This window comes from Grampus griseus, assembly GCF_964374135.1.
Source record: "Grampus griseus genome assembly, chromosome: 2".
NCBI classification, from domain to species: Eukaryota; Metazoa; Chordata; class Mammalia; order Artiodactyla; family Delphinidae; genus Grampus; species Grampus griseus.
Window position 1 is genome coordinate 75,889,941 of NC_139018.1, and position 21,414 is coordinate 75,911,354.

At 38.0% G+C, this 21,414-nt stretch overlaps 1 protein-coding gene across 1 annotated transcript in view; it reads right to left on the reverse strand.

Moving 5' to 3' along the window:
- The window catches only part of RPGRIP1 (RPGR interacting protein 1), a gene marked incomplete at both ends in the record, with an annotated part of 93,519 nt that overhangs the window by 57,334 nt on the left and 14,771 nt on the right, over positions 1 to 21,414 (reverse strand). The window contains 2 exons of the mRNA XM_082649391.1: positions 2,135 to 2,267; positions 8,854 to 8,909. Coding sequence (XP_082505517.1) covers positions 2,135 to 2,267; positions 8,854 to 8,909 — 189 coding nt within the window. The remainder of the gene's footprint in view (positions 1 to 2,134; positions 2,268 to 8,853; positions 8,910 to 21,414) is intronic.

Consider the following 21,414-nt stretch of genomic DNA (forward strand, 5'->3'; position numbering starts at 1 on the left):
TAAAATAAGTTAATATATATAAAGGGCTTTGAACAGTGTGGTGCGTTGTAAGCACTGTAGGAGTTAGCTATTATTATTACATATCATTATATCCAGATAAAGAGATCAAGGCATTAAACAGCTAGGTAACTTGCCCCAAGTCTGAGGGGCTAGAATCCAATTTAGCCACTTACTATCTATAACCTCAAGTACTTTTTGGTTACTGACCAACAGACAAAGTTTTTTGGCCCATGCAACCATCTGACTTCACTGGATTCTCGAGTTCTCCACAATATAAAATAATCTCCAATTCAGGGCTTCCCTGGTGGCGCAGTGGTTGAGAGTCCGCCTGCCGATGCAGGGGACACGGGTTTGTGCCCCGGTCCGGGAAGATCCCACATGCCGCGGAGCGGCTAGGCCCGTGAGCCATGGCCGCTGGGCCTGCGCGTCCAGAGCCTGTGCTCCGCAACGGGAGAGGCCACAACAGTGAGAGGCCCACGTACCGCAAAAAACAAACAAACAAACAAAGAAAAGAATCTCCAATTCTGAAGAGTGTTGGCATACAGTGGAAGCCTGCAATACTGTAGATTCTAAATGAAGTTCTGAACCACTCCTGGGGATTACCAATGAGAAAGCAAAGCAATGCTCCATCGGGGAATTGGTCTGACATAGCTAGTCCTCAGTGTTGTTTGGTGGCCTGGCGTTCACAACTAGGCCATGTTACTGTGCTGTTGGACATAATCTCACAGATCAACAACATCACAGAAGGCCACTCTGAGACCATGACAGAGTGATACCAAACAAGGCCGCTGCATACTTTTGTCTCAGCCCAGACAAAAACAAGTTCACTCTGCCACCTGCAGAATACCAAACGTGCTCCTCTCCTGGCTAATATGAGTGACTGCTGCTTCTTTCCCGATTACAGCTTTAGCCTCACTCTAGTCTAACCTCCCTGTAGATAAGACATTGAGATATCCAAACATAGAACTGCCCCTGCTTTCTGACAGTATCCAATCTAGAGCAAACTTCTGTTACCTTGGACCCTCCCCCAAATCACCCAACTGAAGCCAAAATCCTGTAATAGGCTCTTTCTAACAGTCTTACTGAGATGCCCATGTTGTGCACTTTTTCAAGCTACAGCAGTAATTAACCCAACTTGCCCAGCTATAGGTGTGTTCCTGGTGGTCTTTGGCTGGGAGGCATTGACACAAATATCTTCAAAATGTGTTCTAGATATTAACCCCAGACTTTTGGAACTCTCATTCTGCCCATCTATTTATCTACCCACACCCCATCTCAGATTCTTTTCCAGGTCTGCACCCAAAAGGTACACTTTTGAAAGCCAATACCCTAAAGTCACTGTGTATGGTATATTTTGGAGTTAAGAGCTTTCAGCTCTGTCACCCACTGGCTATGACCTTGGGCAAGTTACTTAACCTCTTTGCACTCCCTTTCATTCTTTTTTTTTTTTTTTTTTTTTTTTTTTGCGGTACGCAGGCCTCTCACTGTTGTGGCCTTTCCTGTTGCGGAGCGCAGGCTCTGGATGCGCAGGCTCAGCGGCCATGGCTTACGGGCCCAGCCGCTCCGCGGCATGTGGGATCTTCCCGGACCAGGGCACGAACCCGTGTCCCCTGCATTGGCAGGCGGACTCTCAACCACTGCGCCACCAGGGAAGCCCTCCCTTTCATTCTTAATGATGATTCTTTCATAGTATTAAATAGTATTAAATGAGTTAACACATATAAAGCACATATAACATGCCTGCATACAGTAAATGATCAATATGATTTTTGGTAAATAAAAACCCCTTCCCTTACTTGCCCCTGTAGCCTTTGGTCCCCTGAGATTTTGGCCATTCCCCCATCCCCGTTCTCTCTTTTGTGACCAGGGCAGAAGCCTGCGCAGTCTCTTGCTCTTTAGGTTGGAATAACTCTGATGATGCTTTATGAACTATGGCCACAGTCTATTGATGTGTTTGGCAAGAAAACAGAATAAAGCAATATTGCTTCAAAAATTATTTTTGGAGTTAACCATCCTTGACATTTGAATTGTTTTCTGGTGTAGACATCTCAGGAAAATGTATTCTTTTTGGTTTATTGTGGTGTAGGCCTGGTGTAGATACAGCTTCTAAATACTTAAGGAGAACTCTGGGTACCTTTTGATCTCATCCTGTTGCTTCCAAAAAAGCTCCTTCACCAACATGTGTTCTTCACGAAGACGAAACAAACTGTCCTCCAATTCTTCCCGGGTCATCCTGTTCAAGGGTAGTTGAGTCTTTACATTCTTACCTAAAGTCCCAGGAGAGGGTAAATGGAGATTATTTTTACGTGTAATTTTTTAACCCATCATATCTCTCACCACATCTTGCCCAGAGGGCTTGAATCTTTTTTTTTTTTTTTTTTTTTTTTTTTTTTTGCAGTACGCGGGCCTCTCACTGTTGTGGCCTCTCCTATTGTGGAGCACAGGCTCTGGACGCGCAGGCTCAGCAGCCATGGCTCACGGGCCCAGCTGCTCCGCGGCATGTGGGACCTTCCCGGACCGGGGCACGAACCCGTGTCCCCTGCATCAGCAGGCGGACTCTCAACCACTGTGCCACCAGGGAAGCCCTTGAATCTATTTTGAGTCATGTGTTTAAGAGGAAATTCAGGAAGTATAAGAAGTGTGTACCAATGGACCTCTTTATCATTCCATGTCACTCCTGGATGTGGAAAATCATTCCAGCATATGACTCAACCTCCTGTCTGGAAAGTATATTCTCTTTCTAAAAGTATCAAATAGGGCTTTTAGTCTACTTAATTTTTATTTTTAATCCACTCTTTTATTTTTCCTCCTCATTAGATAATTTGGACCTAAATAAGGATTGTGCCCACAACTGTCTTCGAATCCCCAGTAAGGAAAAGGATAGAAACCTTTCTTGAGTACCAAGAGTCATCACCTTTGTTTCCGTGGTGTGGAGAAATTGTCCCCAAAGCTGCCTCCTTGGAATACAGCCTCTGCTTGATCTAAGCAGAGGAAACTACAGTACACCTTTGAGTGTGTGAGTGTTCACTAGTCTAGAGTCAGCTCTGATCTTGTAGCAGCCATTCTAAAACCCAGAGCTCAAAATACAGCTCCTTCACTGGAAGAAAGAGAGCTCAGAACCTTAGTCTCAGAACTACCTAAGGTACCACTACCACCTCTCCAATCTATCCTTTGGAAATGATGAAATGTAAGTTTTAAAAAAATAACTTTATTGAAGTATAATTGACATGTATTACCCTGAACATACTTAAAGTGTAAAATCTGATTAATTTTGACATAGGTATGTATCTGTGAAACCATCACCACAATTAAGATAATGAACATATAAAAGAAGAAAAAAGAAGAAAAAAAAGATAATGAACATATCCATCACTGCCAAGTTTCCTTGTGCCCCTTAGCAATTCACTCCTCTCCACCCCATCCTAGCCCCAACCCGCACCTTTGTTCCCAGGCAACCACTGATACATATGTTTTATGTCACTTCAAATTAGTTTCCATTTTCTAGAATTTTATATAGTTCGAGTCATCCATTATATACCCAGTGGGTTTTTTTTCTTTTGGAGCAGGGGATGCCCCCAACCAGGGATTGAACCCGCGTCCCCTGCATTGGAAGTGTGGGGTCTTAACTGCTGGACCTCCAGGAGAGTCCTTTTTTTTTTTTTTTTTTGGTCTGACTTCTTTCACTCAGGAGTATTATTTTGAGATTCATACGTGGTGTTTCATTTATCAATAGTTCCTTTTGATTGCTGGTAGTATTCTGGATAAACCATAATTTATTTATCCATTTACTGTTGATGGACATTTGGATTATTTCCAGTTTTTGGTTATTACAAACAGAGCTACTATAAATATCTGTGTATAAATCTTTGTGTAACATATGTTTTCATTTCTCTGGGTATATACACAGGAGTGAAATAGTTGGGTCATAAGGTAGGTACATGTTTAACTTTTTAAAAAAATTGCCAAACTGTTTTCCAAAGGGATTATACCATATTATATTCCCACCAGCAGGGTATAAGAGTTCTAGTTCCTCTACATCTCATCAACACTTGGTCTTTTTAATTTTAGCCATCCTAGTGGGTATATAGGGGTTTTAAGTGTATTAATTTGCATTAGTAATTTACATTTCCTTAATGACAAATGATGTTGAACATTTCTTGTGTGCTATATGCTATCTGCATTTCTTCTTAAATAAAGTGTGTTCAAATCTTTTGCTCATTTTTTGTTGGATTTTTAAAAATATTTTTATTTTTGAGTTGTAAGAGTTCTTTGTAAATTCTGAATATAAGTTCTTTGTTATATATATGTTTTGCAGACTTTTTTTCTCTCAGTCTGTGTCTTGAGTTGGTCTCTCTAGGCAAGAAGGCACCCTTCTGCCTAATTTTGAAGGACCTCTTTATGTTAGGATAGGAATGAGAGAAGATGAAAACAGAGTGGGTAATAGCATGTGTAATCATTGCAGATGAAAATTATGCATATGAAGGAGAAATCTTGAGGTGAGATGAATTCATGGAAGTCAGGGATCTGGCTAGTCTCTGATTCTATTCCTTCCTCCAGCGAATCGTTAACCCTCCTGACCCAGATTAAGTCAGCTGTGTTTCAGATATCTTCCTATGAGGTTAAGACTTCCCACACAATGACTTTCTATGAATAGTCTTGTCTGATTAAATGATACTGAAAGACTGTTCAGTTAATGACAGTCTTCCCAAGTAGAGAATATTATCTAAAGGAGTTTGGATCTCTATCTATGCAATCTATTTGGTCTCAAGAAGACCAGCAGGACCCCAACAATTCCTGATTCAGGTAAGTCATCCCCCTCCTCCTTTTTCCCAGTAACCAATCTCTCCCCTGCCGCAATACAATCCCTGTATACAAATGATTTAACCTTTTGGAAACCAAGTAAAACTCCCAGGCCTTGGGCCAGGCGCTTGGTTTCCCTTCTGGAGACTTCTTTTCCCCATCTATCTCACATGAATCAACTAGCTTTGGCTCAGCTAGACAGGTTAGCCATAATTGCCACTAGGGTTTATTCATCCTCATATGTTATAACATCTTCTAATTATTTTGTTCCTAAAAGAAAAGCAATAAATAATGTCTCTTTCCTTTCTTTTTTTTAACTTGAAATATAGTTGATATACAATATTATATAAGTTATAGGTGTACAATATATAGTGATTCACAATTTTTTTCACAATTTTTAAAGTCTTTCTTCATTTTTTCTTACAATTCTTTTAATAAGTTTTTATTTTGAAATAATTTCAAAATTACAGAAAATTTGCAAGAATAATACACAGAACTCCTATATCCCCTTCACTTAGATTCCACAATTGTTACCTTTTACGTCATTTGCCTTATCCTATTCTTTCTCTCTCTTTCTACATATATCTGTTACATAATATATAATATGACATATATTTTCTACATATTACTTTTTGGGACCACTTAAAAGGAAATTATAGACACGATGTCCCATTACTTCTAAAGAATTCACTGTATATTTCCTAAAAAGAAGAACATATGTACATAGGCACAGTATATCCATCAAAATCAGGAAATTAATATTAATATCATTTTACCATCTAACCCATAGACCATTCAAATTTCAACAATTCAGGACCATGTGACATTCGATTGCCATGTCTCTTTAGTCTGCTTCACTCTAGAATAATTTTTTTAGTTTCTCCTTGTCTTTCATGACTTTGACATTTTAAGAGCACAGAGTAAAGGCCAATTCCTTTGTAGAATGCCCCTCAGTTAGGGTTTGTCTGATGTTTCTTCATAATGGGTTCAGGTTATGCATTTGGGGCAGGAATCCCACAGAACTGAAGCTATACTCTTCTCAGTGCATTATATCAGGAGGCACATAATGTTGGTATCTCCACCAGTCTCATTACCATTAATGTTAACTTCAGTTATTGGTTAAGAGGGTGTCTGATAGTTTTGTCTACCATAAAGTTAATTGACAAGTTTTTTTAAAACCTATTAACTAATAATTATTTTGTGAGGAAATAATTTTACATTGTATATTATGACAACGTTGTATGACATTAAACTTTTAAATTATGACATTATAAAATTTCTACCTATTAGCTTTAGCATTATTTAAAGTTCAGATAGAAATACAAGGGATCCAGAATAGCTAAAATAATCTTGAAAAATAACAAAGTTATTTTTCACATCCTGATTTCAACTTACTACAAAGCTATAATAATCCATGGTATTGGCATAGGATAGGCATGTAGATCAGTGGAATATAATTGAGAGTCCAGAAATAAACCCATACATGTATGGTTAATTGATTTTTGACAAGTGTGCCAAGAAAATTCAGTAGGGAAAGGATAACTTCTTCAACAAATGGTGCTGGGACAACTGGATAGACACATGCAAAAGAATGAAGTTGGATCCTTACCTCAAACCATAGTAAAAATAAACTTAAAATGGATCACAGACCTAAATGTAAGAGCTAGAAGTATAAAATTCTTAGAAGAAAATATGGGAATAAACCTTTGTGACCTTGGGCCATGAAGTATTAGACATGACACTATGAAGTTAGACATGGAACCAAAAGCACAAGTATCAAAAAATAAATTAATTAATTAAAAACTTTTGTGCTTCAAAGGCCACTATCAGGAAAGTGAAAAGACAACCAACAGAATGGCGAAAATATTTGCAAATCATATATCTGTTAAGAGACGTGTATCCAAAATTCATAAAGAACTCTTAACAACCAACAATATAAAGGCAAATAACCCAATTAAAAAATAGGCAAGGGATCTGAGGAGACATTTTTCCAAAGAAGATATACAAATGGCTGATAAACACACGAAAGATGTTCAACGTGATTACTCATTAGGGAAGTGCAAATCAAAACCACAAAAAGAAAGAATAAATTAAAAAACAACACGAGATACCACCTCAATAACAATAACAACTATTGGTAAGGATATGAGGAAATCAGAACTTTCATGAATTGTTAGTAGGGATGTAAAAATGTGCAACTGCTTTCAAAAATAGTTTGGCAGTTCCCCGAACTAACATAGAGTTACCATATGACCCAGCAATTCCACTTCTAAGTATATACCTAAGAGAAATGAAAGAAAACTTGTACACAAATGTTCATACCAGCATTACTTACAATAGCCAAAAAGTGAAAATAACTCAAATGTCCATCAACTGATGAGTGTATAAACAAAATGTGGTATTATTATTCAGCAATAAAAAGGACTGGAGTATTGATAAATGTTACAACTTGGATGGACTTTGAAAATATTATGCTAAGTGAAAGAAGCCAGACACAAAAAATCATATATTATATGATTCCATTTATATAAAATGTCCAGAATAGACAAATCCAGAGACTTAAAGCAGATTAGTGATTACCAGGGGCAGGGAGTGGGGACATGGGGAATGTCTTCTATAAGGTTTTTTGGGGGAGGTAATGATATGTTCTAAAATTAGGTACTGGGGATGAATGCACAACTCTGTGAATACAGTAAAAATTAAGAAACTGTACACTTTTTTATAAAAGAGTGAATTTTATGTTATGTAATTTATATCCCAATAAAACTATTATGTATAATATATATGTATTATATACAACATACATTATACATGTATTATTATATAAATATTACTACATATGTTATTTTTTTCTATCTCACACATATAAATGAGGAAATAAAACATATACGGACAGTTTAAAGAATAATAATAAAGCGTACACATACATACATACCAGCTTATGAAACAGGAGGTTACTAATACCCTCTGTAAGTTCCTCACCCATACTATTCCCTTCTTCTCCCAGAGGGACCACTATCTTGAATATTGTATTAATAACTGCCTTGTATTTCTTTATAATTTTATAAAGAAAATTAAATTATTTATTATAAAGAAAAAAATTTATTTCAGTGTATAATTATACGTCAGTGTGTATTCATTTTCTGATCAATGGACATTTATGTTGTTTCCATTTTTTATTCTTATGAACAACGCTACTATGAACATTCTGATAAATGTCTCTTGGTACATATATGCAAAAATCCCTGAAAATTTTATATCTAGAAAAAAAGCTGCATGTTCAATTTTACTAGATAATGCCAAGATTTTTTCCAAAGCGATGGTACCATTTATACACCCATGGGCAGTGCATAAAGTGCCCTATCTTTGAAATAAAACTTACAGAAGTGAAATGAAGTGAAAGTAGAATTAATAGTAGCTATGAATAGGACTGAGGGGTGGGAGAGTATGAACAAAGTTACAAAAGCATCTTAAGGTGAGTGGGGAAGAAGCGCTAGTGGGGCCATGCCCTTTCCTTTTATTTTTTTTAATTAAAAAATATATATTTATTTATTTGGTTGTGTCAGGTCTTAGTTGCAGCAGGCAGGCTCCTTAGTTGCAGCTCATGGGCTCCTTAGTTGTGGCATGCAAATTCTTAGTTGCAACACGCATGTGGGATCTAGTTCCCAGACCAGGGATCAAACCTGGGCCCCCTGCATTGGGAGCATGGATCCTTAACCACTGTGCCACCGGGGAAGTCCTTGCCCTTTCCTTTTAAATTGCCTACCTCTGTTTAGTGAGAGTGAAGGGCTGATCACATGGATAGAAGAATGAGACCCACTCATTTGCTCTTGGTTTTTGTTGTGGTATTTGTGGTGGTGGTATTTATCTTTACCTCCTAAACCCACACAGTAAAAATTTTATTATAAGAATATATGAATAAAACGTTGAGAAGATTGAAGAAAAGACCTGAGAGCAAAGCAGTCACTGTGAAGGCTAGAAAGACGCCCGACAATAACAGACTGAGGGTTGTTTTCATTCTAAAAGACATCCATCCTCAGGCACCGAATTTACCTTTTGACGCTGGTACCATCACAGGTATCGGGTCTATGTCTCTAACAGGGCCTTGGCTGTATTGTCCACCAGAAGATGAGATGTCGTATCATCTCCCAAGCTGTGAGAGATACCACAGGACACTAAAATAAAGGAAAAGTTCAGCCAATTACATGCAACTTTGGGATGCCTTCTGCAGGCTATACTTAAGTTGTAGCAGGAATTCCTCAACACTTTCAGGATGGTATATAACATGACATAGTCTTTTTTGTAGTGATGTGGATCACTCTACACTGAAGGGTAAGACCAAGCATTCAGTAATAATGACATTATTTCTTCAAAATGAAATCAATTTTTCTGATTATAGAATTGATGCATACCATTTTGAATCATTTTTAAAGTGTCTGCTCAGCCTGGAAGCCAATGACCATATCCTTTCTCCAGGAAATGAGCCTCTGAACCCCTCTCCACTCCATTCATACGGACTGAGTCACCAGTAACCAGTTTATAGTCTATGATCCAGTTTCCACAGTCATTGTTCATTAGACCAGGGGTAGACAACTGACCTAAGCTGGGCCAATCAGATTCTTTTCCCCAGGCATTTGGAAATGGGACTAAGAGAGTTAAATTAGCCTCTGTGAATGGCTAGGACTATTACATAAACTTGGGAGTTCTGGGATGGCCATATTCTGCTTTGTAGCCTAAATAACTCTGGAAATCCTACCTGCAGAGTCACTTCAAACCTTGGTCAACACTCTTTTTCTGAATTATAATATCCAATCTCCTGGCTTTAAATACCGTGCGTGTGTGTGTGTGTGTGTGTGTGTATACATGCTGTTGTTTCCAAAATTTTTGTCTCCAGCCCTGACCTTCAGATTTGTACATCTTCCTGAATTTTAATCATTTCCACTTGCATGACTGCTAGGTATCTCAAATTCACCTGTCTCACACAAGAATTCTAATTTCTCTCTCAAACCTGATCTCCCAGGCTTTCTCTATCTCCATAAATGGAATTACCATCCCACCATTTCCTAAAGCCTCAATTTCTCCCTTTCTGTCATCCACTAGCAAATCCTCCAGGTACCACCTAAAAATATATATCACCCTGTCTCCACAGCTACTACTCTAATTCTTGTCACCAGTGTCCCCTACCTCAACTACCATAATGTTCTCCTAATGCTCTACCCATTTTCCTCTCTCCATCCCCCTCCCACCAATTCTCCCTGAAACATCCAGAGTGCTCTTTAAAAAACAACCCAGGTCATCGCATTTCCTGCTTAAAATTGTCCAGTGGTTTTCCTTTACATTTAAAATAAAATCTAAACTCCTTACTGTAGTCAGCATGGCCTCTATGATCTGACCTTCTTCCTATTTCTCAGATCATGCTTTGTATTTCTCCTCCTCTAGCAAATAACATTCCTTGCCACTGGCCTCCTCTCTGCTCCTGGAACCAGCAAGCTCCCTCTTGCCTCAGGACTTTTGTACTTGGCTGGAATGTTCTTTCCCTTGCTCTTCACATGGCTAGTTCCTTCTTAACCTTCAGTCTCTCAGGATCTTTTCATCTGCCAAGAGGACTTTCTCCGACTTCATAACTAAAGTGAGGACTTCTTCAGTTATACTCTGTCATGTCGCCCTGTTTATTTCACTGGTAACACTTACCATATCCAGAAACTACCTTCATTTATTTACACTTATTTATTACCTCCTCTCACTAAAATATAAGGACTTTGAAAGCGGACAATTGGTTTATCTTATTTACGTTTATTTCCCAGCACTTGAACAACTCCTAGAATGTAGTAGGCACCTAATAAATATATATTGAATAAGTGAATAGGTGAATGAATAACAAGTCAAGAGAGAGAATGACACTGAGTGGCTGAGTTAAAAGGTCCTAAAAGCTTCCTATCCTTGATTTTAGTCTTTTCCAAGGCCTGTCTCTGTTCCTGCCCTTAGGTTCTGTAGGAGAGTATTATGTCCTTACAACAAATTCCCCTTTTTGCTGAAGCTAGCTTGACTTGTCAACTTACAAAGTTTGCTCACAAGCTTATTTTGAACAAGCAGAGAAATACAAAGAAGGTAAAAAAGCATGATGGAGAAATTCTATTACTGGGAGAAAACATTAACATTTTGTTGATCTATTTTCCAGACAATTTAACTTGAATTGAGTCATTCCTACTCTGTTCTGTGATGTTTCACTTTTTTAAACCACAATAAGTGGAGAATATCTTTCAAATGACATAATTTTAAAGGGATCTTTACAGATTTCTATATTAAGGAAGCTGACTATCACCCAAAAGTTGATACGTTTTCATATGTTAGACAATAGTCCCAGGATAAGAACAGAACGGAAGCAACCAAGGAAACCATTTTGTTTTAACGTCAATCCTCACACTGAAAGTAGCTTTCGTAGGTCTGCTATATTACCCCACTTTCTCAGCCTCCTATCGTAGAGAAGTAAGATGAAGGGAAAGGAGGGGTGACTGCATCACAGACCTCGTCGTCTGGACCTGAAGCCATTTGCAAAAATGAAGCTGTAGTGGAGGAAGGGATGCTGTGGTTCTTTAATACCTGGACCCAGAAAAGATTGTTCTGGTTTATGACCCTTCCAAAATACACCACCAAAGCTGTATAGCACTATGGAGCCACTGGAAAGCACCACTAAAAATGGTCAGAGAAGCTCTAAGAATGAAATGGAGCCTATCAGAATGCCAGAAAAGAAAACTCAGGGGAGAATGTCAGTGAAGGTGTGATGAAGGGACATCCAAATCCAATGAATTGACCAGATTTAATCTCTCAGGAAAAAAGGAGTGGAGAGTAGATGTAAGGAAGAAGAATTTATCACTTGTTTTGCACCCAATGAAATAAAAGACAAAAAGAAATCCGTCGCAGTGGTATTGAGTTGCAGTGCACTGGGGCAATGGTAGGTGAGTGAGGGCAAAGAATTAGTCTTTAGTAGTGATTGCTGAATAAAGCCAGTATGATGACATCAAAAATTAAAATCATACAGCCAACTTCCCTTACTCTGATTTTATACTCACCTCTGATTAAAGTTGGAGAGAATGAACTGTAAATAGTGACTGTGGTCAAGAGCCTAGGAATAAGAAAGACAAGGATCCACATCTTTTGCTGTGTGACCATGGACAAGTTACTTAACCACTCTGCTTATTTTCCTTACCTATAAAATAGGGATGAAATACTCATCTCATATGGTTATGATGAGGGTGAATTGAGATAATGCCTATAAAAAATTTGCATAATGCTTGGCACTTAGTACAGGCTCCATATTAGCTAAATGCTAGCTGTTTTTTGTTGTTTTCACTGAACTAGTCTCTGGCCAATTGATAATTCTATTGCATTTATCAGTATAAGTTAATGATTTATATTATATATGTAATTATCTTGTATGTTGGTTAGTATAAGTCAGTTCTCTATAGTGTTTATATATCATGTGTCTCTTCACTAGTCTATCAGCATTTTTTTTTTTTTTTTTTTTTGCGGTACATGGGCCTCTCACTGTTGTGGCCTCTCCCGTTGCAGAGCACAGGCTCCAGACGCGCAGGCTCAGTGGCCATGGCTCACGGGCCCAGCCGCTCCGTGGCATGTGGGATCTTCCCGGACCGGGGCACGAACCCGGTCGGCAGGCGGACTCTCAACCACTGTGCCACCAGGGAAGACCCTCTATCAGCTCTTTTGAGGATATCTTTGTACCTAACAGAGTGCCTGGTATCTGCAGATACATAATAATTTTTCAACTGATGTATTATTATGATATTGGATTGTGGCAGAAATTGTTTTCCTTTTTAGAGTTGCTTTTAATAATTTTACAAAGTTTTGCATTAATTCTCCCTCACGTCCAAGAACACAGTGAAGTGAGAGCCATAATGGTGTCACTGATTTGAGGAGGAGAGAGAAAAAAGAAGAAAAATGTAAAAATCAGGTGAAAAAATCTGCTCAAAGGAATGTCAGTAGCATTTCAGTGGAGCATAGGAAATGCTGCAAAAATACTCCCATCCTCTAAAAATTCATGGATTAAGTGGGCCTATGAGTCAAAATATAGAAGTAGGGTTTTAGCTATTTTAAATTTAATATAGATTGGGAATTCAGGTCTTCCCATTACTAACTTTAACAGGCCAAACAGTCAAGTCCCTGAAAGGGGCGCTGAAATTGGGCTCCTTCAAATCTGGCGGAAGGAAGGGACAATTTGTGAATAGACTCTTAAAGAAAATAGTTTTAAAATGAGTGAGGGAACTCAGGAGGAGCCGATCTTATGTAAGAGGATAGAAGCAAAGGAGATGTAAGCATTGAGGAAAAAACTTGGAACAGAGATAAAGAGAAGCTATGGAGAAAAGTGTAGTCTCTGTAATTTTAGTGTCGGTTGTATGAATGATCAGAAAAGATGACAGGAACTCCTGGAATTTGGACTGAACTTAATTTGACAAATATTACTGAGTACCCATTTTGTGCAGCTGCTACAAGGAGAAGAAAAATAAAGCCCTCAGATTTGTGGTTACCAGAGTTGGGGGTAGGGGGGAATGGGAATTGGATGAAGACAGTCAAAAGGTACAAACTTCCAGTTATAATTTTCAGGGTTGTAATATACTATGTGAGAAATATAATTAACACTGCTGTATGTTAGATATGAAAGTTGCTAAGAGAGTAAATTTTAAGAGTTCTCATCACAAGGAAAAATGTATTTATATTTCTTTAATTCTGTATCTATATGAGATGATGGATGTTTACTAAATGTATTGTGGTCATCATTTCACAATATATGTAAGTCAAATCATTAGGCTGTACACTTTAAACTTATACACTGCTGTATGTCAATCATAACAATAAAAAACATAGTTTCCCACAAAAACAGAAAGAAAAATAAGTGAACAATTAATGAGGAGAGGAGAAATGAGAAAAGCACATACTTAACTGTAAGGTAAAATATAAAAAGTCAATCTGAGGGCTTCCCTGGTGGCGCAGTGGTTGAGAGTCCGCCTGCCGATGCAGGGGACACGGGTTTCTGCCCCGGTCCAGAAAGATCCCACATGCCGTGGAGTGGCTAGGCCGGTGAGCCATGGCCACTGAGCCTGTGCGTCCGGAGCCCGCGCTCCGCAACGGGAGAGGCCACAACAGTGAGAGGCCCGTGTACCGCAAAAAAAAAAAAAAAAAAAAAAGTCAATCTGAGAAGAACAAAGCAAAATGAAAGTGTAAAGGAAGATTGAAATTCACATTTACTTGAAGGATCAGATAAAGCTTTATGGAGGGAGGGTTGTTGGAGTCTGGGAGGGATTTTGGCAGGTGGAGATACAGAGTGTTCTATACAGACAGAGTTTCAATAGAATCAGGGATGGGCAAAGAGCAGGGTGGTCTTCGACAGTAGCAGGTAGGCATGACAACTTTGAGAAAGAAGAGTTGTGGGAATTTAAGTGAAAGGAAGCATATTTTGGAAGATCTTGCATATAAATTAGAGGCATTGTATTCATTCTGCCAATGGGTGAGAATTACACATTTTGAGCACAAGAGCAATAGAGTTAGAGCTGTGGAAGGGCTTTAGGAAGATTCATCTGGCATAAGTGAGTTAGAGAGACTGGCAGAGAAGAACATTAGGATATTGCTGTGGTTCAGGCAAGTGGCCTTGAATTAAGAAGGATGGTGGCAGGGGGATGGAAGAGTGGGATAGATCACGAAGACACTGAGGAAGGAGAATCAAAATACTTGCCAACTAGTTGGACGTGGTATGAAGTTAAGAAGGTGACAGGATTAAAGATGACCTAGTGATACTGTGTCTGGATGCCTGGGAGACAGGCACAATACAAAATGAATAAACATTTCACTCTTTTCAAAAACACCCTAAGGAAAGAAATGAAAGACTATAAATATGTATTAGATATAAACTTACAGTTCTTGCTTCCTCCAGAGAGCTCTCTCTAATTCTTTTCTCTGTTTTGATGTCCTTCAGTCCTATAGAATCCTCTTGTCCTCCTGGCTTGTTAAGAGAGGAGTTAATACAGTTCTGTTTAGCTCTTAAGATGTTAACTCTTTGCACATCAGAGCTTGAAGGCTGTGCTTTTTCCTCTATGTGTGTTGCGGTTGGAGCTAAAACATTCTTTAACATACCAACTTCTCAACTAAAACTAAAGCTGAAAACGTATTTATTTGATTTGAGATTAACAGAAATTTACTGGTGTTGGAGAATGATCTTTAAATCTCTTCCTGAAGGGCAACAACAGTGGGAGATTTTCTGGAGCCCTGAGGATCTCTTTGAAGGGAAAAAACTCTGCTCCATTGGTGGGATCAGTGTGCCTGCTCAATCCATGTGTGCCAGGACCCTCTCAAGTAAAAGAATGTATATAATCTATTTCACTGTGACCATAGTTTCCAAACCAAATATTGGGATGTAATTATGCAACAACAGAACTTGACATTTGAAAATTAGATGTTCTTAAAAATTCTGCATGCTGGTCACTGCATTCATACTATATATTGAGTGAAATATAGTCTAAATCAGTACATGAAATTCTCTTTGTTATGCACACTCAGTGTATACATTGAAAAGGAATTTCCAGGAGGGTGAGCACATGTTTAATGGGCCCTGTGTGACTTCCCTATGTCGTATAAATAAAATGAAATAAAATGAGAGAGACAATTAGGATGTATACAAATTATCCAGAACACATAAATCTCCCAGCGAAAACAGGAAAATCCAACAAAATATTTTCCCAGGTCTAAATGACAGAATTATAAAAACTGGCCTTTTCTGCACCCAAGATTGCTTCTTGCCCAAGCAATTTCTCAAGGATCTTGGGTCTTCTCTACTTTTTCGTATGATCTAACCAGAATTAGTGCTGGACAAAATTTTGAAGTAGGCCAAGTTTGTGTTGGTAATTTTGCTGTCTTTTTTCTGAATCTCTAATTTTTTAAACATTTCCTCCTACCCCTTTCAGGCAACCAGTTACCTCCTGTTTTTTCCCCTGACAGCCTCATTACACTTTAGAGTGAATTTATACCATTTGATATTTTTTCACTAGGCTTAATGTACTTCTAAATGTAGACTATAGGCTTTGTTCCATGTGGAAGGAATTTCAGTCATCAAGGAGTTGGAGGACTTCCCTGGTGGCACAGTGGTTAAGAATCCGCCTGCCAATGCAGGGGACATGGGTTGGATCCCTGGTCTGGGAAGATCACACATGCCGTGGAGCAACTAAGCCCGTGTGCCACAACTACTGAGCCTGCGCTCTAGAGCCTGCGAGCCTCAACTACTGAGCCCGAGTGCCACAACTACTGAAGCCCGCGTGCCTAGAGCTCATGCTCCACAACAAGAGAAGCCACCGCAATGAGAAGCCTGCACACCACAACGAAGAGTAGCCCCCCATTCGCTGCAACTAGAGAAAGCCCGCGTGCAGCAACGAAGACTCAATGCAGCCAAAAATAAATAAATAACTTGAAAAAAAAGGAGTCGGAGATATAATAACATTCTTTTGATTACAAAAGTAACACACATTCATGGTAGACATGAACAGAAAAATAAAAAGAAAATCAAATGTATTAGTAATCCTAACACCCAGAGATAACTACGATTATCATTTTGATTTACGTATGCATAAAGGCATACATAATACTTAAAATAAAAAATAGAATCATTTATTTTCTTTTTTAAGTTTATTTTTAAAAATTTAGTAAAATACTCATAAAATTTACTATCTTAACCATTTTTAAGTGTATTTTCAATAGTGTTAAGTATTGTTAAAAAACAAAATTCAGGGCTTCCCTGGTGGCGCAGTGGTTGAGAGTCCGCCTGCCAATGCAGGGGACACGGGTTCGTGCCCCGGTCTGGGAAGATTCCACATGCCGCAGAGTGGCTAGGCCCGTGAGCCATGGCCGCTGAGCCTGTGCTCCGCAACGGGAGAGGCCACAACAGTGAGAGGCCTGTGCACCGCAAAAAAAAAAAAAAAAAAATTCAACTTGAGTAAATTTTATACATCTTATTGGTTTTAATTCAACAATTCATGAATCAGGCAGAATTCTATCTAGCTGACAGAAAGGAGCTCTGAGGAGCTGTACAAAAAGAAAGACTTTTATAGGCAGAAGGGAGTGGGAGCAAGGGAGTTGTACTGGACAAAAGAGTGGTTGGTTATTGCATCCTTTAGGGGACGGCAGGGGTCTATCAGGTAGATTACCTAACGAGTGTGGATTAGGCAATTCTGACTGGCTGGTTTAAGATTCCATTTTGGGGACAGCTGAAACTGTAATTAAGTCAAGTCTTGGTTTGGTAACATGGGGCTTAGGATAAACAACTCCATTGTGGGCCTGTTGTCTTATTTTTAACAGTATATTCACATTGTTGTACAATCAATCTCCAGAACCTTTTTGTTTTACAAAACTGAAACTCTATGCCCATTAAACAACTCCCCATTTCCCCCTCCCCCCAGCCCTTGGCAACCACCATTCTACTTTGCTGTTTCTATGGCTTTGAGTACTCTAGGTCATTTAGTTTTAAAAAGTTTTTATTTTTCATTAACCAATATATAATTCACAATGAACATTTTAAAATATTATTAAATATTCTATTATATAATTTTAAATGGCTGCTTAATAGTCTATTCTATAAATGTATCATCAATTTAATCAATGCCCTATTGATGGGCATTTAGACGGTTTTTTATTTTTTGCCATTCTAACCATATCGCATTAAAAACCCTCATAGATAAATCCTTGCTTCCATCCACATTTATTTTTCTAAGATGAATTACTAAAAGTAGAATTGCTGAGTCAAAGAGAATGCCTACTTTTAAGGTCTTTGATACTTATTTCCAAACTGTCCAACCAACTTTCAGAAAAGTTGTACTAGTTTACACTTTTGTCAGCAGTATCCATTTCTTCTCATCTTAACATTAGGAGCATCTTTTTTTTTTTTAATACCTATTTCATAGACAAAAATACTAATTCACTGTCCTTTTAATATGCGTTTCTTTGCTTGCTAGCTGCCTTGAACTTTTAAAATATTTATTATCATTGTATATTTCTTTTAAGAGTCACTGATGTGTTAAGGATACTCGATTTTTTCATGTTTTCTATTTTGGTTATATGTCTGTTGTAAGTGTAAGTATTTTACACTCACACTTAAGAAATCTTAAAACAGATTTAAGAAAGTATTTTTTAACACCATGGAAAAGTTTTATATACTAGACCTATGCTGTCCAAAATGGTAGCCACTAGCCACATGCGGTTATTAGGTATTTGAAATGTAGTTAGTGTGACTAAGGGATTGAGTTTTTAGTGTTATTTCATTTTTTTTCCTTGTAGCTTTAAAAAAACAACTTTATTGAGGTATATTTTACACATGCCCATTTCAGGTGTAAAACACAATGAATTTTTAGAGTAACTTCACTGACTAATGCAACCATCACCATAAATCACTTTTAGTACATTTTCATTCCCCAATTTTATTTACTTTAAATTTAAAATTGAAAAAGGATACTTGATTTAGTTACTAGAAACCATACTCACACAAGCTTAATAAGGCTTTTGTTTACTTTTCAGGACTCAGATAAAAGGGAAGGGACTTTAATGATCTCTTCTCCATTGCTCAAATCTGCCATTTCAAATGCATGCCACCTTTCTTTGTGATAAATTATCCTTAATTCAGCATTTCTTCACATTCCCCAAATTTACCATTTTTTGACTCCTACTATTCTGTTTTTACCACTCCCCAGAAGGGAATGGTAGTCAGGGTTCTTTGAACAATGAGAAAGTGAGCAAGGGAGTATGTTCTAGGTTTTAGGTATCTGAATATAAATTGAGATGACAAAAAGGCAGTATTCTGAGGGTGGAGTTGTGGCATAGGTAGTAATAAAAGATAAGAATCATTCTATTGTAAGAGTTGCCATATGATCCAGCAATCCCACTCCTGGGCATATATATGGACAAAACTATAATTCAAAAAGAAACATGCACCCCTATGTTCATAGCAGCACTATTTACGATAGTCAAGATATGGAAGCAACCTAAATGTCCACCAAAGAAGATGTGGTACATATATACAATGGAATATTACTCAGCCATAAAAAAGAATGCAATAACGCCATCTGCCGCAACATTGACGGACCTAGAGATTATCATACAAAGTGAAGTAAGTCAGAAAGAGAAACACAAATACCATATGTTATCACTTACATGTGGAATCTACAATATGACACAAATGAACTTACCTACAAAACAGAAACAGACTCACGGACGTAGAGAACAGACTTGTGGTTGCCAAGGGGGAGGGGGTGAGGGAGGGATGGACTAGGAGTTTGGGATTAGCAGATGCAAACTATTATATATAAAATGTATAAACAATAAGGTCCTAGTGCACAGCACAGGGAGCTATATTCAATATCCTGTCATAAACCATAATGGAAAAGAATATGAAAAAGAATATATATGTATGTATAACTGAATCACTTTGCTGTACAGCAGAAATTAACACATTATAAATCAACTATACTTCAATAAAATAAAGTACAGAAAAAAAAAGAATCACTCTATTGTAATGTTCCTCAGACATTAAGAAAGTTCTCCAAAATTATGTTTAAAAGCTCCCTGAGTAAATTTTATAATGGTCGGTCATATGAAAGATAATTACTATGTGAAATAAAATTTCATATTTGAAAGGATTTGGGCCAGTTCACATAGTATTTTTATAACATTTAGATGTTTGCTCAAAAGGTCAATTTCTACCATCATAGTATAATAAAATAAGCACTGATTATGAAATGTAAGACTTGTCAGCTGAAAAGCACTTTGTAAGCTGTACAAAGATTAGCTTAATGAAAAATTACCAGAGGGTAAAATCTTGTGCTTCAGAGCCAGAAGGAGAACAGATGGCAAGAGTGTTAAAGAAGGCTTAACCTGCAAGAAACCAGATTTAGGTCATTGCTGGGATGAAAATTAGAAGAGACGCAAAGAAGACAAAGGAAAAAAAAACGGAGAAAAACATTTAGTAGGAAGGAGAAAAAAGAAACTGAGGAAATAACAAAGAAATAGAAAGTCTTCTTCAGTCATTTATTTTCACAACATTTCCTTGAAGGGGCTGGGGCCTATATTATATAGATTCCATAGTACCCTGTACTTATATTTAGTAGCACTTGATACAATTTATTATAAGCAATTGACTAATTATTCATTTAATACTTGACTCTGTTCTGAAGATCAGGGACAATCTCTATTTTGTTTACTTCTATGTTCTTGTGACCTGGCATAGTACTTGACACAATGCTTATTAAAGAGCATGTACTTTATAAATATTTGTTCTATAAATGAGTAAAATTTTTTCACCTTGGCAAATCTTACATTATTAATAACTATGTAATGGTTATATGCACACATTCTAGAATCAGACTTCCTAGAGTCAGAATCTTAGCTCCATCAAAAACTAGCTGTGCCAAAGACCTAAACGTAAGGCCAGACACTATCAAACTCTCAGAGGAAAACATAAGCAGAACACTCTATGACATAAATCACAGCAAGATCCTTTTTGACCCATCTCCTAGAGAAATGGAAATAAAAACAAAAATAAACAAATGGGACCTAATGAAGCCTAAAAGCTTTTGCACAGCAAAGGAAACCATAAACAAGACCAAAAGACAACCCTCAGAATGGGAGAAAATATTTGCAAATGAAGCAACTGACAAATGATTAATCTCCAAAATTTACAAGCAGCTCATGCCGCTCAGTAACAAAAAAACAACCCGGGCTTCCCTGGTGGCGCAGTGGTTGAGAGTCCGCCTGCCAATGCAGGGGACACGGGTTCGTGCCCCAGGCCGGGAAGATCCCACATACCGCGGAGCGGCTAGGCCTGTAAGCCATGGCCGCTGAGCCTGCACGTCCGCAGCCTGTGCTCCGCAACGGGAGAGGCCACAGCAGTGAGAGGCCCGCGTACCGCAAAACAAAACAAAACCAACAACCCAATCCAAAAATGCGCAGAAGGCCTAAATAGACATTTCTCCAAAGAAGATATACAGACTGCCAACAGACACATGAAAGAATGCTCAACATCGTTAATCATTAGAGAAATGCAAATCAAAACTACGATGAGATCTCATCTCACACTGGTCAGAATGGCCATCATCAAAAAATCTAGAAACAAGAAATGCTGGAGAGGGTGTGGAGAACAGGGAACACTCTTGCACTGTTGGTGGGAATGTAAATTGATACAGCCACTATGGAGAACAGTATGGAGGATCCTTAAAAAACTAAAAATAGAATTACCATATGACCCAGCAATCCCACTACTGGGCATATACCCTGAGAAAACCATAATTCAAAAAGAGTCATGTACCAAAATGTGCATTGCAGCTCTATTTACAATAGCCAGGACATGGAAGCAACCTAAGTGTCCATCATCGGATGAATGGATAAAGAAGATGTGGCACATATATACAGTGGAATATCACTAAGCAATAAAAAGAAACGAAATTGAGTTATTTGTAGTGAGGTGGATGGACCTATAGTCTGTCATACAGAGTGAAGTAAGTCAGAAAGAGAAAAACAAATACCGTATGCTAACACAAATGGAATCTAAGAAAAAAAAAAAAAGGTCATGAA